Raw genomic sequence first — 18,006 nt, 5'->3', positions numbered from 1 at the left:
GAAGTGGCTGGGGAAAGGGAAGTCTGGGCATCTCTGCTAAAGTTCCTGCGGACACCTCAGATAAGCGGCAGAAAATGGATGGATGAATAATAATAATGATTGACTTAGTGCGAAAGCTACGATTTGACACATTTGCGCTTTTGTTAAACATCAAGCATACAAAGTATCGCATCAGCATCGCCAATACCAGCTTTAGTTTTACTCCACTTAAGCTCTGATCAGAAAGCAAATCGTGTTAGCGAATACTAGTTGTCTATCATTTGTAATTTGCTTTTTTTCAGAGATTAAGCAGTATGCACGTGACATAGGCATAGATCCGGAGAGAGAGCCAGAGCTCATGTGGCTTGCCAAGAAGGCCATGGGTGAAAAACTGCCTCCAGGATGGTTAGAGCGGTAAGTACTTTGAGATGATTCAGGCCTCCTTTTAGATAATTTGCTGTTGAGAAAATTCGGGGTTCAAATTACGTCCCATCATGTGTGGCATTTGCATGTTCTCCCCGTACCGTCATGGATTTTCTCCAGGCACTCCGGTTTCTGCCCATATCCCATAAACATGTATTGTAGGTTCATTGAAGAACCTAAATTACCCTTCGGTGTGAATGTGAGTATGAATGTATGTTTGTGTGCATGTGCCCTGTGATTGGCTGGCAAACAGTTCAAATTGTACCCCTCCTCCTGCCCAAAGATAACTGGGATAGGCTCCAGCACTCCCGCGACCCTTGTGAGGATAAGCGGCACAGACAATAGCTGGATGAATAGTACCTGAAAGTTGAAAAAGGTTAGACTGTTACATGCTCACGTCTCTTGAACCCGTTTGAAATGATCTACAGTCCATCTTGGGGCCAAATGTTATGCCAGACTTTATTGTCTGTAGCTGACAGGTTTACACTGGCCAGTATTCCTTACTGTTAATCGGTAATCTTTGGTTGATAATGCATGAGTGACATCTGCACCAATTTTGTACATAAAACTCAATCTACCAGTGGTTGAGCTAAAGTAATAGGACTGTCTTTTAGTCAGTATTCATTTTATACTAATGAAAAATCCTTCCTCATTCATATCCTCTGTTCTGACTTTTATCCCCCCAGAGAAGATGAGAGTGGGAACATTTACTTTCATAACGGCCAGTTAGATACATGCATTTGGGAAAACCCCTCAAAAATGCACTATAGTCAGCTGGTGGTTAAAGAGCGTGAGCGTATCCGGTGCACAGCTGTTGAAGGGACTTCTGCAGTGAAGAAGAGCAAGAAGAAAACAAAAGAAAAACAGGAGGAAAGGAAAAGGGGAAAGGTAGCACTCAGACACAAGAAGTGGGGTATTTTTAATCCACGTACTGACTGGTATTTTGGGAATCAAAATACACTCCTCTCCAAATATGTTGGTACACTAAGATCAATTCCTTTATTTTTGCTGGAGATTGACAATTTTCTGGTTTGAATCAAATGAAAAATCACACTTATTTCTAAGTACTATATCTACATTTAGTTTGGTTAAACAGCTTAAAAGCTAATTTTCAATGAAAAAATAAAAAGTATTGGAACTCTTAACCGTTGTTTACTAACCTAACCCTAGATGTCTCCTGTTGCTTTCACTGTTCCTAAAGTAAATAGCACTTATTGCCTACGTTGACCTTTAGATTTGCATATTGCAAACAGCTGGGTGTAACTTAATGAAAAGTTTTCATGATTGTTCATGGGTGCCCACCCCGGGGGAGGATATGGGTGCCCCCAGTTTGAAAATCACTGCTTTAATCAAAATTATGTATTAGATCCTGGGATGATTACCTAAGGTGTTGAAAGATGAAATATTGAGCATATCTCATACTCAACTGTTAATGTCAAATCTAAATATTATCGCTCTTCAGGGAAATGTACGCAATTGCCCTTAACTATTCCAACACATGTGGAGGAGAGTGTATGTGAAACATGCACATGGTTATGGAAGTAAACAATGTATGTGCCACTAGGATTTGAATTAAAAATGCCACTGAAAATTTTGTTGTATTTTTTGAATACATATTTTCACTACATTTTAAAATCCACATTGTTATTTCAAAGTGATCACATTTGCAATAGCTATTGAAACAATCCAGTTGCTCTTTCTTAATATGTGACGTAATGTGACTAAGAAAGCATAACTGGATTGGCTGGGTGTTGGGTTCTGACATCCTTTGCTGTCTGTAATCTGACGTAACCCGGCCTGTATTATGCTGAATTTAGATGTTGAATTTCAGACAGTGAATTTGAAAGTTGAATTTCAGGAGACTGAAAATATTGCATTTCAATTTTGAAAGGTTGATTTTTTTTTCCCCCCATTTATTTATTTATTTATTTTTCATTGAAAAGTTAAGATGAAATACAGCTATTGATCACTTTGAAATAAAAATGTGAATTAAAAGTTTTCAGTGGCATTTTTAATTGAAATCCTCATGGAACACATTGGTTGTGCATTGCTGTAATGTAACTAAGAAAGCAAAACTGGATTGGCTGGGTGTTGGGTTCTGACATCCTTTGCTGTCTGTAATCTGACGTAACCCGGCCTGTTTTACACTGAATTTAGATGTTGAATTTCAGACAGTGAATTTGAAAGTTGAATTTCAGGAGACTGAAAATATTGCATTTCAATTTTGAAAGGTTGATTTTTTTTTTCCCATTTATTTATTTTTCATTGAAAAGTTAAGATGAAATACAGCTATTGATCACTTTGAAATAAAAATGTGAATTAAAAGTTTTCAGTGGCATTTTTAATTGAAATCCTCATGGAACACATTGGTTGTGCATTGCTGTAATTATTTAATCTATGATGTAACCCTCCAGGATGCAGTCAACTTACCGTGGTAGAGGGGTTTGTGTGTCCCAATGATCAGGAGCTAAATCTTCAGGGGCTTCATGCCCCTGATAGCGTCACCCGTGGCAAACAGGTCCTAGGTGATGGACTAGACAAAGCAGGGCTGAAAGATTCTTATGATGAAAAACATAAGTGGATCAAGGTTTTCCTTTCCCAAATGCGGGGCCGAAGTCAGGGACCTTGGCAATCTGCTCTGTAGTTATAGCAGCTCTCACTAGGGACATGGATCGTCACCTCTCTGGGAGGAAAAGAGCCCGAGCTGGTGTGTGAGGTTGAGAACTTCATACTAGAAATAGTTGGGACTTTCCACCACACACTCCTTTAGCTCTGGTACTGGTTCTTTGGAGAGGGGCTGGAATCTCTTCCACACTGGAGTTGCCCACAGTAAGAAGTAGTGAGCAGGTGTGGGTATACTTATTCCACCCCGGCTCGGCACCTTTATGTTGGAATTCACCCCAGTGGACGAGAGGGTGGCTTCCCTTCGTCTTCAGGTGGGGAGACAGGTCCTGACTGTTGTTTGTGCCTATCCAGCAGTTCAGAGTAGCCACCCTTTTTAGAGTCCTTAGTGGGGATGATAGAGAGAGCTCCCACTAGGAACTCCATCGTTCAGCTGGGGACATTCAATGCTCACATGGACAATAACAGTGAGACCTGGAAGGGCATGATTGTGAGGAATGGACAAGCGCAGTGTTTAGTTATTGGACTTCTGTGCTCATCACCGATTGTCCATAACAAACAACATGTTCAAGCATAAAAGTATCCACACGTGCACTTGGCACCAGATCACCCTAAGAGGTGGTTTGATAACAGACTTTGTAGCCATGTCATTGGACACAATGGGGAGGAGAGGGGAGGAGCTGTCAGCTAATCACCACCTGGTGGTAAGTTGGCTCCGATGGGAGAAGACCCCGCTCTGAGCTGGCAGGCCCAAATGTATTGTGAGGGTCTGCTGGGAACGCCTGGTCGAATCCCCGAGAGAACTTTACCCATGTTCCAGGGGAAGTTGGGAACATCGTGTCAGAGTGAACCATATTCCGGTCCTCCATTGCTGAGCTGTCTGACATGAGCTGTGGCCGTAAGGTGGTCGGGCCTGTTATGGCAGCAATCCACGAACCCAGTGGTGCACAGAATGTGAGGGATGCTGTCAAGCCGAAGAACCAGTCTTATCGGACTCTTTTGGTCTGTGGGACTACTAAGGCAGCTGATGGATAGGAGCTGGTCAAGCAGAATGCAGCTTTGGTGGTTGTTGAAGCAGAAACTCATGGGAGGAGTTAAGTTAGACCATGGAGAAAGACCTCTAGATAGCTTCAAGGAAATTCTGTTCCCACCATCCGGCGTCTCAGGAGGGAGAAGCCGTGGACCATCAACAGAATAGTATATAGTAGCAATGGAGCGCCGTTGAACTCCACTCAGGACATTGTCTTCAGTGGCGAATACTTCAAAGAGCTCCTCATTTCCACCGACATGCCTTCCCATGAGGAGGCAGAGTCTGGATTCTCTACTGTAGGCCCTCCTGTCTCTGGGGTTGAGGGCACCGAAGTGGTTAAAAAGCTCCTCTTGTATCATCTTTTTTTCTGAAAAAGATACACTCTTGTCTCTTTGTCCTGTTTGAACTTATTTGCCTCCTCCTCTTTCCTCAGTGGCAAGGTGGATAAGATTCACTCAGAGTTTCTAAAGGCTCTGGGTGTTCTTGGCTGTCCTGGTAGCCTGCATTGCCGATAGTAAGATGGATTTGTTTATAGTGAAGGTAGGTCTGTAGGTAGGTTTATGGACAAAATTTTTTGGCACAGCCGAGGTGTAGAGGGGGTCTTTTTTGCGGATGTCAAGTTGTGATCTCCAACACTGGCTGGAGCCGAGTGTGAAGTGGCTGGGAATCAGCACCTCCAAATCTGAGACCATGGTCCTCAGTCGGAAAAGGATGGGATGCCCTCTCTTTCTTGGGTTCTTGTTCAAGAGTGAGGGAAGAATAGAACGAGAGATCGACAAGTGGATCGGTGCAGCATCTGCAATGATGCAGACTTTGTATTGGTTCGTTGTGGAAAGAAGCTAAGCCGAAAGGGAAAGCTCTCATTGATCTGTGTACCTACCCTCACCTGTGATCTGGAGCTGCAGGTCATGACTGTGAAAAAACAAGATCCCAGATACAAGCGGGTGAAATGAGTTCCTTCCTTAGAGATAGGGTGAGAAGCTCAGTCATCCAGCAGGATGTCAGAGCCACTGATCCACTCCGCATTGAGAGGAACCAGATGAGGTGGCTGAGGCATTTGATATAGATGCTAGAAAAAAAAACAAAGGGGAATCTTATTCTGTGTGGTTTGATCTGACACAGTATCCTTTATGACTGTTGAGCTCACTCTTTGTTTGTGAATCTAGAGGAAGAATTCTTGTCGTAACCGTACGGATTTAGCAGAAGAGATTACAAAGACCATGAGTAAATCACCACAACAGCAGGTACCTGCACTTGAGTTCCATATTAATGGAATTTTTTTCTCTGGAGTTGAATGAATGTAAGATAGAAACAGGTTATTTTGTTTTATCTCAAAGATGTTCGTAGAGCTGCTGGATTCTCATAATTTGGCAACAGATATGGAAAAAGCCAAGAAGGAAGATGAAGAATGTCATAAGGCTGGGATTCCTTTGAGGTCTGTTTATAGAAAGGTGTGGCTGTGTTAATTTTCTTGTTAATTCATGTACACAATATTTTTCTGTTTGCTACTCTGCATATGTGTCTCATTTTAATACATTTACATTCTAAATACCTTAACACCGGCTTCTTTTTCTTTAGGCATAATGAACTTTCGGATAAACCACCTCCTCTAAAAGCTGACAAATTTGATACTCAATTATCTAATGCCTCAGATGTTGAGAGCACATTGAAAAACACTCAAATTCTAGCAGAAAATAATATGGGTGAGAAGGAGGAGCCGTACAGGACTGAAAAGGAGCAGGGTGATCTGAAACAGAGAAATGTAGAGAGAGAGAACAACAAGGAAGTTGATATGGGGGGGAATGACAGAGAGCATTTAATTAGGGAGAGGGAGACAAAAATGCATTCTCTCCAAAAGATGAAACGAGAGGAAGCGGGGGAACTGTGTCAGTTTAATTGTGAGATGGAGATGAGAATGATTCCGCCCCAGAAAGACCTCGGGATAGAAGTACTCAAGTGTTTGACTGGGGAGAAAGAAACAGAACGACGACTCCATGAGGACCAACTGGGTGCAGAAGAGGAGGAGGTGAAGATGTTAAATAAGGAGAGGGTGTTGAGAATATGCCGCTACCAGGAGCAGCTGAAGAGAGAGGAAGAGGATGAGATGGAGAGATTGAGACTTGAAAAGGAGACGAGACTACTCTACTATGAAGAACAAAGGAGAGAAGAACAGGCAGAGGCAGAGCGCTTAATGAGGGAAAAGGAAATAAGAATAGAACACTACCAGATGGAGCTGAAAAGGGAGGAAGAAAAGGAAGTGGAGCGCTTAAAGAGGGAAATGGAAGATAGAACATGTCTCTATAAGAAGCAACTGAGTAGGGAAGAAGAGAAAGAGGTGCAACAATATAAAAAGGAAAGGGAGAACAGAAGGCATATCTTGCAGGAGGAGCTCAGGAAAGAAGAGGGGGAGGAGGAAAAGGAAGTAGAGCTGTTGAAGAAGGACAAAGAGCTGAGAAGACAGATTTACCTAGAGGAACTGAGGAAAGAGGAAGAGCAAGAAGTTGAACAGTTGAAGAAGGAAAAAGAAAAAAGAATGTGTCTCCTGAAAAGAGAGGATGATATGGAGATGGAAGGGTTCAAAAAAGCAAAAGAGATGAGAACAATTCTCCACCTGCAGGAAAGGAAGAAAGAGGAGGAGGAGGCAGATAAGTTCAAACAGGACAAAGAGACCAGAGTGTATCTTTTTCAGAAAAAGATGATACAAGAGGAAGAGGAGGAGACTCAGCGGTTGAAAAAAGAAAAGATGCAAATATATCTTTGCCAGGAAGAGCTGAAGAGAGAGGAAGCAGAAGAGTTGGACCAATTGAAGGCAGAGAAAAAGGGAAGAATGTTTCAGGTCTGGGAACAGCAAAGGAGAGAGGCAAAGGAAGAGGAGATCATTAAGGAGGAAACGAGAAAAAAAGCAGAAATTGAAAAAAAAGTTGAAAAAAAAATGCTACTCTCACAGGAGGAGCTAAAGGGAGAGGAAGAAGTCAAGGCACAGCAGCTGATGATGGACAAGGAGAAAAGAATGGCTCTTTTGTCAGAGGAGCTGAGTCAGGAGGAAGTTGAGGAGATTCAACGGTTGATGCAGGAGAAGGAGTCTAGAATTCATCTCAAGCACGAAGAGTTAATTCTAGAGGAAAAAGAGGCTCTGAAGCGGTTGAAGATTGAGAAGGAGGAAAGAATGCAGCGTCGCCAGGAGGAACTGATGAGAGAGGAAGAGGCAGAGATTGAGGAGTTGAAAAGGAAGGAGGCACAAATAAGGATTGAGATGGGCCTCTGCAAAGAGAAGTTAATGAGAGAACAAGGCGAGAAGGCAGCGCAATTAAGAAGAGAGATGGAAATGAGAATGTGCTTAACCCAAGAGGAGCTGAAAAGAGAGGAAGAGGAGGAGGTGAAGCGGTTGAAGAATGAAATTGAAATGAGAATTAAACTCTGCCGGGAGAAACTAAGGAGAGAAGAGGAAGAGGAGGTAGACCAATTGAAGCAGGAGATGCAGGCAAGAATGTGTGACCACCGCGATAGGCTGCGAAGAGAGGAAGGGGAAGAGGTTGAACATTTGAATACTGAAAAGAAAGTCAAAATGGAACTACTCCAGGTGAACCTTAGAAGGGATGAAGAGGAGGAAGCAGAACAGTTGAAGGCAGAGAAGGAGGCTAGAATGCGTCTCTATTGTGAAGAGTTGACAAAAGCGGAAAAAAATGAGGTGGAAGAATTGAAAAGGAAGGAGACAAATTTGAAATCTGAGATGGAGATGAGGATGCTCCTCTGCAAGGAAGATCTCAGGAAAAAAGAAGAGGATGAGGTGAAAGGGTTGAAGACACAGAAAGAGATAAGAATGCGCCTTCGCCAGGAAAAGTTGAGAAGAGAGGAAATGGTGGAGATGAAACAAATGAAGACAGCGAGGGATACGAGAACACGTCTCTGCAGGGAGGAGCTGAAGAGAGAGGAAGAGGAGGCTGTGAAGCAGTTGAAGGCAGAAAAGGAAATTAAAATGCATCTCAACTGGGAGGAGCTGAGACGAGCGGAAGAGGAAGAGATGGAGTGCTTCAAACAAGATAAAGAGATGAGAATGCATCTCTGCAGGGAGGAGCTAAGAAGAGAAGAGAATGAAGTGGAGAAGTTGAAGGAGGAGGAGAGGAAAAAAAAAAAAGATCTGGAGATAAGATTGTGTCTTTGCCAGCAGGAGCTTCGGCGAGAGGAAGATGAGGAGGTGGAGCGTTTGAAAAACGCAAAAGAGGCCAGAATAAGCCTGTGCTTGGACGAGCTAAGGAGAGAGGAAGGAGAGGAGGCAGAGCGTATAAAAAGGGACGTTGAGAGGAGAATGCATCTTCACCAGCAGGAGCTGATGCGAGAGGAAGAAGAGGAGATGGAGCATTTGAAGACAGTGAAGGAGGCAAGAGTGAAACTCTTCCTGGAAGAACTAAGCAAGGAGGCAAATGAGGAGTTTGAGTGTTTGAAGAGAGAGAAAGAGAGGCGACTGTGCTTCCATCAGGAAGAGTTGAGAAGAGAGGAAGAAGAGGCAGTAGAGCGTCTGGAGAATGAAAAGGAGAGCACAATGCAGCACCGTCTGCAAGAGCTTAGAAGAAAAGAAGCAGAGGAAGTACAGCAGTTTAATCAGGAGAAGGAGATGCGATTAAAGATGGAGATGGAGAAAAGAATGTGCCTTTTCCAGGAGACGCTGAGAAGAGAAGAAGAAGAGGTTGCAGAAAATTTGAAGAAAAAGAAGGTGATTTCAATCAGTATTTACCGGGAGAAACTGAAAAGAGAAGAGGAGGAGGAGATGGGACGTATGAAGAGGGAAAAAGAAAGTAGAATACTTCTCTATCAAGAGGAAATCAGGAAGGACGAAGAGGAGGAGACACACCTTTTGAAGAGAGCAAAGGAGGCAAGAATCTGTCAACAAAAGAATGAGCTCAAGAGAGAGGAAGAGGAAGAGGACCGGTTAAAGAAGGATAATTTGAAGAAGATGTGTGCTCGGCAGGAGAAAATGAGGAGAGAGAGAGAAGAAAATGTGGAGTGGCTAAAGAATGAAAATGAAGCAAGATTGCATCTCTGCCTGGAAAGCGAGAAAGACAAGAGAATCATGTGCCAGGAGGAAGTTATCCAAGAGGAGGATGAAGAGTTGCTAGCCAGAGAAAAGGAGAATCAGCTAAATGAAGAGGCCGAACTACTCAGGAGGGAAAAGCTAATGCATTTTTGTGAAGAGCTGAGGGTAGAGCAACAGGAAGATGGTACGGAGCAGTTAAAGAACGAGAAACAGAATCCACAAAGGGAGGATGATATGGAACTGCTTGAAAGTGAAAATGGAACAAAATGTCTTCTCCAAGAGAAACTGTGGCATGTGGAGGAAGTGTTGAGGACTGACAAGAGAACATGTCTCCGTCAGGAGAAACTGATTCCAAAGAGCGAGGGGGAAACGCTGGACATGAAGAGAACATATGTACAACAAGAGGAGCTGAGAGATGAAAAGGTCTCACAGTATTTGAAAAGAGAAGGGAAAAGGCCATTGCATCTCAATCAGGACAAAGTCAGCATAGAGGATGACACTGAAAAATTTGAGAGAGAGACAGATAAGAGAACATGTCTTCGCCAGGATGAGCTGACGCAAGAAGAACAGGATGAGATAGAACGACTCAAGAAGGAAAAAGAGCAAAGACTGCAGTGCCGCCAAGAGGAGCTAAGGAGACAGGAAAATGAGGAGGTACAGATGTTGAAGAGGGAAAAAGATAGAAGAATTCTTCTCCGTCAGGAGGAGCTAAGAGTTGAGGAAGAAGAGAAAACACAACTTTTAAAACAGGAAAAAGAAAGAAGAACACGCATCCGCCAGGAGAAACTGAAGAGAGAGGAGGAAGAAGAGGTGGCACGCTTGAAGTGGGAAAAGAAGAAGAGAACTCGTCTTCTGCAGGAGAAGCTGTGGATCGAGGAAGAAGAGGAGAGGTTGACCCGAGAGAAGGAAAAGAGAGCACGTCTCCGTCAGATGGAGCTGATTAGAGAGGAAGAGGAAGAGCAGTTGAAGAGGGAAAAGGAAAAGAGAACGCGTCTTTGCCAGGAGGAGCTGAGCAAAGAGGAAGAGGAAGAGGCAGAAAGGCTGAAAAGGGAAAAGGAGAAAAGAATGATTTCACACCAAGAGGATCTCAAGAAAGAGGAAGAAAAAGAAGCAGAACAGTTGAAAAAGGAAAAAGAAAAAAGAATGACTCTTCTCTTGAAGGAGATCAAGAGGGAGGAGGAGGAAGAGCGCTTACAAAAGGAGAAGGAAAAGAGGATCCGTCTCTGTCTGGCTGAGCTAAGAGAGGAAGAGGAGGAGATGTTGAGATTAAAGAAGGAAAAGGAAAAGAGAATGCAGCTCTGTCAGGAGAGGTTACAAAGAGAGGAGGAAGAGGAGGTGGAGAGGTTAAAAAGGAAGAAGGAGAAGAGAATGCATCTTTGGCAGGAGGAGCTGAGGAGAGAGGAAGAGGAGGAGTTGGAGCAGTTAAGGAATCAAAAAACGTGCCTCTTCAAATTGGATTTGCAATGTGAAAAGGAGGAGGAGTTGGAGAAATTAATTCATAAGAGAGGCAAGAAAATGCGTCTCTGTCAACTGGAGCTTAGAAGGGAAGAGGAGAAGAAACTGAAGATGGAGTACAAGGAAAGGCTGAAGTAGGTTTTACAGTATATTTAAAAAAAAAAAAACATTAGATGCTGTTTGAAGATAGGGCCTACCGCAGAATTGAAACACCCCTACGTTTGTGTCTGTGTGCGTGTGTACTTCGTTCTCCCGTATTTTCCAATCTTCCACCAAAAATGACACAAAAAGTGTACATGTAAATACTAAAATTGTAATCTAGTTTCAATTTACTTAAATTGCTGGTGTACTCACTGCAAGGATGCACACATTTGTGATACTCTCACAGCTAACGGAAGGTTCTTTTCTGCCTGTTGTAATACAATACGTCACTCTTAGGGTTGGGCATTGAGAATCGGAAACTGATTGGAACCAGTGCTAATATTCTCGGAATTGTTCAGAATTTAAATTTCGGTTCACGGTTACAATGCCTACCGTTGAAAACCAACAAATAACACGTACGAAGACGGGCTTGTGTCCAGTGGCGATGGCAAACAAAATGTGTCTCACCTTTGGTAAAAATAATTGCCTAGTTGCCTCAGTACAACATTTGGGATAAAATTTTATTGTGCAAAGGAAGCTTTTGCGATGTGCAGAAGTCTGACGCGCTTCCTCCCAGTATGAGCCGCAGCCTGCACCGCACTGAACTTCAGACTATGACAATATTGAGGCAACTAATAACTCATTGGTGAGTTTTACTTTTGCACTGACGGCTTTTAGCCAATGTAAGCGCATGACCGAAAGAAAAGCTTAACATTGGGGGAAAAAGCTTCACCAAAGGTCAAACTAGCAACTTTACATAACAATGAATTGGGACAAAATTCACAAAGACAAATGTTATGCCTCATTGGTGTGTGGTAAAGGAATCAATTCCATTCATGACTTTTTCTTGCCGTCTTTTAGCATTCCAAATACTGAGTTCCAGGGCATACCCTTCAAAATAAAAATCTACAAGCCTAAAACAGGAATTTGAGTTAAACCTTACACATAGAAATCATTAACGTGGTTAAAAAAACAACAACTATTTTAATAATGTTATATTTAATTTGTTACTGAAACATTAACTAATAGTTATACCTCTACTTACGGAAGTCTTTAGTAACGAAGAATTTGTGTTTCATAACGTCTCCTCTGAAAATATTGTCTCTGGTTACGTTGAAAATTCAGGATGCGAAACAAAAAAATAGGTGCAGCCAAATTCCACCAAACATAAACATCCTGTATCTTGGTTTGTGTGGCAAAATAGAGCTGCTCTCCCGTTGGCTATCGCAGGAGCATTTTCCTGGCATCCCATTGGTCAGGAGGGACATCAATCTTTACCCAAGATTTACTTCCTCTATCTTGGTTTGCGTGACACCATAGAGCTGCTCTCTCCTCTTCTCGTCACAAGCGAACGCACAGTGGAAAAGTACACATTTTTTATCTTTTATGCAAATTAATTCATGTTTCATCACCATGACCCCAAGAAACTTTAGGTTGTGTGCGTGCGTAAGTAGCGGTACCATCGTATTAAGTCAATTGGGTTAGTTCCACACACATTGCCCTTTAGTTCACAGGGTTAATATTAATGGTGGTTATACAGAACCTTGAGTCAAGCGCTAATTTGAGTCTATGCTGTGGGCCACTTAGAAAATAGATATTCATAATTTGGACACCCTTTACTTTAAGTCAAAATTTTTTTGGGGGGGGGACCCAGCCCCCTAAAAAAATCTAAATCAAAAAATCTTTAGGACCGGAATCAAAATGAGCAACTGACTTTGGACCGGAGTCACTCATATTCAAAAGCTGTCCAACCCTAGTCATTGATATAGATAATAGATGCCACAAGTATAATACAATGTTAAATAGAAGATCATTGTGGAGACTACAGTACACTACGGTTGGAAAAAAAAAAACCTTATCTGATCAATACCCAATCCAAACACTTCCTGAGGGCTTTGCGGCAGTGTCTCTTGGCCAAGAGGCGAGACGAGGAGGCATTGATATCTGAAGGAGGAATCCCGAAAGAGGAATTAACAGAAACAGTCCAGAAAGAGAAAGAAGAAAAACAACTTAAGATCAGGTCAGAGAGACAACAGTTGCCACAGTTCAAAAATACTTTTAAATAGAGATTTAGAATGGGGTAAAAAAATAACTGTACTGTCCTGCACTTTGTGTGTGTGTGCACAGGCAGGACCGTGAAGCTGTTCTCAGAGCACTTTGCACCACACTGGAAGAAAGGTCAGTAAAACATGCAGGCAGAAGGCTCAAAGGCAGCAAAGCGATGTGTGACCTTGATAAACCTTGAATCTCCTTGTGCTACAACAGTCGAACTTGTATGGCATATAGGATTCACGGATTAAAGTTTGGAATTCCAGCTTTTATTTAAAAATATTTACATTGACATGTATTAAAAAACTCAGGACAGACCTTTTCTTTGAACCACCCACTTTTTATAGTGAGCAAAATCACACACACACACACACACACACACACACACACACACACACACACACACACACACACACACACACACAAACAATGAAGAATATAAGTATTTGAACACCGTGCTACATTGCAAGTTCTCCCACTTAGAAATCATAGAGGGCTCTGAAATTTTCATCGTAGGTGCATGTCCACTGTGAGAGTGACAATCGAAAAACAAAAACCTAAAAATCACAATGTATGATTTTTTTAACGATTTATTTGAGTGATACAGCTGCAAATAAGTACTTGAACTATCAGCAAGAATTCTGACCCTCAAAGACCTGTTAGTCCGCCTTTAAAAGTCCACCTCCACTCCATGTATTATCCTGAATCAGATGCACCTGTGTGAGGTTGTTAGCTGCATAAAGACACCTGTCCACCCCATACAATCAGTAAAACTCAAAGCAGCTTGGTCAAAAAAGGTCCACTATTGGAGCAATCGTTAGAGAAAAAAAGAAGCTAAACATGACAGTCAATTTCAATCATCACCTCGTGGGTTCTCAATGATCCTTAGAAAGTTGAGGAATCAGCCCAGGAGTTCACGACACGACTTGGTCAATGACCTGAAAAGAGCTGGGACCACGGTTTCCAAGGTGATTGTTGGTCATACACTAAGATGTCATGGTTTGAAATCATGCGTGGCAAGGAAGATTCCCCTGCTTAAACCAGCACGTCAAGGGCCCTCTTAAGTTTGCAAATGACCATTCGCATGGTACAGAGGAGTCATGGGAGAAAGTTTTGTGGTCAGATGAGACCAAAATGGAACTTTTTGGTCATAATTCCACTAACCGTGTTTGGAGGAAGCCAAATGATGAGTTCCATCCCAAGGACACCATCCCGACTGTCAAGCATGGGGGTGGTAGCATCATGCTTTAGGAGTGTTTTTCTCCACATGGGACAGGACGACTGCACTGTATTCAGGAGAGGATGACCGCGGCCATGTATTCTGAGATTTTGGGGAACTACCTCTTTCCCTCAGTCAGAGCAATTGAAGATGGGTCGTGGCTGGGTCTTTCAACATGACAGACCCGAAACACACAGCCAGGAAAACCAAGAAGTGGCTCCGTAAGAAGCATATCAAAGTTCTGGTGTGGCCACGCCAGTCTACAGACCTAAACCCAATAGAAAATCTTTGGAGGGAGCTGAAAATCTGTTTCTCAGTGACAGCCCAGAAACCTGCCTGATCTAAAGAAGATATGTGTGAAGGAGTGGGCCAAAATCCCTCCTGCAGTGTGTGCAAACTTGGTGAACAACTACAGGAAACATTTGACCTTTGTAATTGCAAACAAAGGCGACTGTACCAAATATTAACATTGGTTTTCTCAGGCATTCAAATACTTACTTGCAGCTGTATCACAGAAATATATTGTTAAAAGATTATATATTGTGATTTCTGAATTTTTCTTTTTAGATTATCTCTCACAGTGGGCATGCACCTACGAGGAAAATCTCATACCCCTCCATGATTTATATATATATATACACGCGCACACAACTTAGCACATCTATAACACACAAAGGTTTCAAAATCATCACACCTATTTTAATATCACTTAACAGACAACGTGAGGACATGCATAATGTAGTTTACAAATGACAATTCCATTTATAAGCCACAAGAAAAAAATCCAAACCTTTCCAACCCTCTGTGATAAAGTAATTAAAAAAAATAACTGAACCCAATAACGGGTTGTGCCACCTTGGCAACAGTAACTGAAATCAAGTGTTTGCGATTGATGGTGATGAGCCTTTCACATTGCTCTGGAGGCATTTTGTCCCTCTCTTCTTTGCAGAATTGTTTCAATTCCACCATATTGGAGTGTTTTGTAGCATGAACCTCCCATTTAAGATCACACTACACCATCTCAATTCGGACTTAGGAAACTTGGAGACTCCAAAACCATTTTTTTTTGAGCCATTCAAGGGTGGACTTGCTGGTGTGTTTCGGATTCGGATTGTTGTCGCGCTCCCTGATCCAAGAGTGCTTGTGTTTGAGGGCATGAACTGATGGCCGGAGGTTTTCCGTCAGAATTTATTGTCCCATCAATCATGACAAGTTGTCCTGGTCCTGAGCCAACAAAGCAGTCCCAGACCATCACTCTCCCACCACCATGTTTCGCTCTTTTTATCAAATGCTGTGCCAGTTTTACACCAGATCCACTTGTGCCTCTGACAGTGGTTTGCTAGAGCCCCAAATCCTTGGAAATGCCCCCCCCCATTTCTTCTTGAATTTCTTTGGATTGTAGCATGATGCATTGGTTCCTGAGATCTTGAATTTTTCACAGAGGGGCAGAAAGGTTTGGGTTTTTTTGTGCCTAATAAATTGAATTGTCATTTGAAACCGACATTTTCTATTTCTCTGTGTTGCCTCTGAGTGATGATAAAATTGGTTAGATGATAGAAACCTTTGTATGTGATAGAGATGCCCCCCCAAATGAAATCAGGAGGTGGAAAATACTTATTCACATCAGAGGAAACCCTGAAGCACAGGGAAACATGAAAACCTGCCAGGGCCACAACCTCAGAACTCTTGAGGAAGATGCGCTAATGACTTGCGGGTCTCTAGAAATCTAGCACTGAAAAATATAATAGTATATTGTACGTATTTCTATTTGATCCTGACCAGGAAACTCCCCAAAATTGTTTCGACCCAACAATAAACCCTCTTCATCACAGCCAATCACTGGTGTCATTCAGATGACTTCACAAATAAGAATGATTGCACGAAGACCAATTGAAAAGTTAACAGCCTCTTGCAGACAAGTCATGAAATTGTGTTTTATAGTGTGCTACTTTAATGGCGTGAGTAATGGAAATGTTATGACTGAAGTAATTGTTTTTTTGTTTTGGTAGGTATCAAAATGTGGACCTGTCGGCTCAGCCTACTCAAAGGAGACCGTACCTTGAGCAATTGAAGGGAGAATCAGAAGAGGCGCTGCAGGAGGAGAACAGCAGGCATGATGACGACGGTGTGAAAAACGTGGATTTATTCCAACCTGAGGTAGCGTTATCACCATTCATCCATTTTTTTTCAACACAGCAGGCCTCATTGATGTAGCTTATTCTAATCATAGCACAATTTGTATTTTCTTCCAGCACTTAAAAATAAGAGTTAAAGCCAAAGGTTGGACATACTTGTTGAAGCTGTCAATGATAAACTGTGAAAGTCATTGACCTTATTTTTTCCACCCCAAGGATCCTACATCCAATCAAGAATTCAGCCGGGGTGTACCACTCTTAATTTATTTTCTAAATCGTGTCTTCATCCACTGAGGTTGATGACATTCCTATTTTGACATAGTAAGGAAGACAAAGGACAGATAACTGTTTTCAAATCTGTGGAATAAAAGCAAAAGTCTTCAAAACGTAACACTTAGAACCCAAAATATCGATTCAGATACTGCAATGATTTATACTTGGGTACTTCCCACCACAGAAGTTAAATGATGGCCATCATCCATGATCGTGTGTCTCAACAGCTCGGAGACATTAAGATCCCTGATCTGACCGATTCATTCTTCTGCGGGACTCTTGATCTCATGGGACAGGTAACGAGCTTTTATGAATTCAATCTTCTTAACGTTACTGAGTGACATGAGTCACTATTGTTTGTCATCTTCCTGTCAGGCCACCCCGGCGACATGGCCAAAGTAGCAGCGTCGGAACAAAGTTCAGAAGTACCATGCATGTCCTGCCATTGTCCGTAGATTGAATGTGTGCTTGCTGTCTTTGTGCTTAACCCTGCTTACGAGCTTTCAGTGGTAGGGAAATCATTTTGTCACTTTTCCTTTCAAGCAATTGTGAATGCATCTTATATACTTCTACACATTGATAATGCCCGTCCGTACATTCTACAACGCTACTCCTTCTACTCATTAGGGTCAAAAGGTCAAAGTCCAAATCTGGATCGGTTGCTGTAGGGGGAACATTTTCTGATAAGCATTACATCTCATGAGCTGAGACAATTTAGGATACCCAATGTATTTTATTGAACCTTAAAAGTCGCTTGGTGCTGTTTATTGCAGGGTTCAGTTGTCTGGTGTGTTGCATTCACTTAACCTTTACTCATTCAAGTTGTGCCATCAAAGACAGATGCACCTTAAAAGCAGCGTAGTGTTCAAGTTATTAAATGTGACCAAGGATGCAAATTGCAAATAGAGGTTGTTTTGGAAAGTATTATAGCACAAACACAGAATTATAAACAGCTGAAGGAAAGCAAATGGGATACAGTGAGCAGTTATGTCCACATTCCTTGTTTTATTAAGAGGATTCAAAAAGGTTGTGGTAAAAAAATGAAAATGAAACCCTTTTAAAAGGTTAAAAAAAAGTGCAATAACCTAGATGGATTAACCAGTTTTAAGTACCAGTAATACTTTTTCCAGTACCAACTACTTTTATTACAGTTCCTGTCTTTGTCAAGTCAGTCCCAGGTGTCAATATTTTCAAAATAAATTCTCATGCTTATGATGGAGCATTTATAGAACATTTCCATTTTTAATGATGAATTAAATAATGATTTTAATTTCTTGTTTAGATGCTTGTAAGGTGTGTAGTCTTCTGTACTTTCAATGTCTTTGCTGTTTTCAAATGCTTTGAATGGTGTAAAGCACCTCGTGAATGTAATGCACAATCTAAATCTCTGAATGCCTTGTCTTCTGGGGTAGGAGTCACATTTTGATGTAGAAAATGGCAATATTTTCCCACTCCTGGCAAAAATGCTCCAAATGTGTCAGATATTAGGGCATCTCTTGACATATGTGGGCTTAGATTCAGGTCTGGACTCTGTCCAGGCCATTCCTAAACCTTTATCTTAAATCTGGTGAAGTCCTTCGTTTGTTGAATTTTCACATGTGCCTGGTTAGTTGTAAAACAGAGATAAATGACGTGAAATGTTATTCTT

General features: G+C 41.9%; 1 protein-coding gene across 3 annotated transcripts in view; it reads left to right on the top strand.

The window, feature by feature from the left end:
* LOC133504872 (trichohyalin-like) overlaps positions 1–17,125 on the top strand; it is a 41,093-nt gene extending 23,968 nt beyond the window's left edge. For all 3 annotated transcript variants that reach the window (XM_061827570.1, XM_061827569.1, XM_061827571.1), the window contains 10 exons: positions 282–393; positions 1,089–1,290; positions 5,221–5,298; positions 5,392–5,489; positions 5,633–10,675; positions 12,574–12,702; positions 12,810–12,860; positions 15,960–16,107; positions 16,586–16,654; positions 16,734–17,125. In XM_061827570.1, coding sequence (XP_061683554.1) covers positions 282–393; positions 1,089–1,290; positions 5,221–5,298; positions 5,392–5,489; positions 5,633–10,675; positions 12,574–12,702; positions 12,810–12,860; positions 15,960–16,107; positions 16,586–16,654; positions 16,734–16,760 — 5,957 coding nt within the window. In that variant the 3' untranslated portion in view covers positions 16,761–17,125. The remainder of the gene's footprint in view (positions 1–281; positions 394–1,088; positions 1,291–5,220; positions 5,299–5,391; positions 5,490–5,632; positions 10,676–12,573; positions 12,703–12,809; positions 12,861–15,959; positions 16,108–16,585; positions 16,655–16,733) is intronic.
* Positions 17,126–18,006: the final 881 nt, after the last annotated feature.

The sequence above is a fragment of the Syngnathoides biaculeatus genome, chromosome 8, assembly GCF_019802595.1.
Source record: "Syngnathoides biaculeatus isolate LvHL_M chromosome 8, ASM1980259v1, whole genome shotgun sequence".
In the NCBI taxonomy this organism is placed as follows: Eukaryota; Metazoa; Chordata; class Actinopteri; order Syngnathiformes; family Syngnathidae; genus Syngnathoides; species Syngnathoides biaculeatus.
Note: the sequence above shows the minus strand (reverse complement) of the source record. Positions and strands in the feature narration are given on the sequence as shown.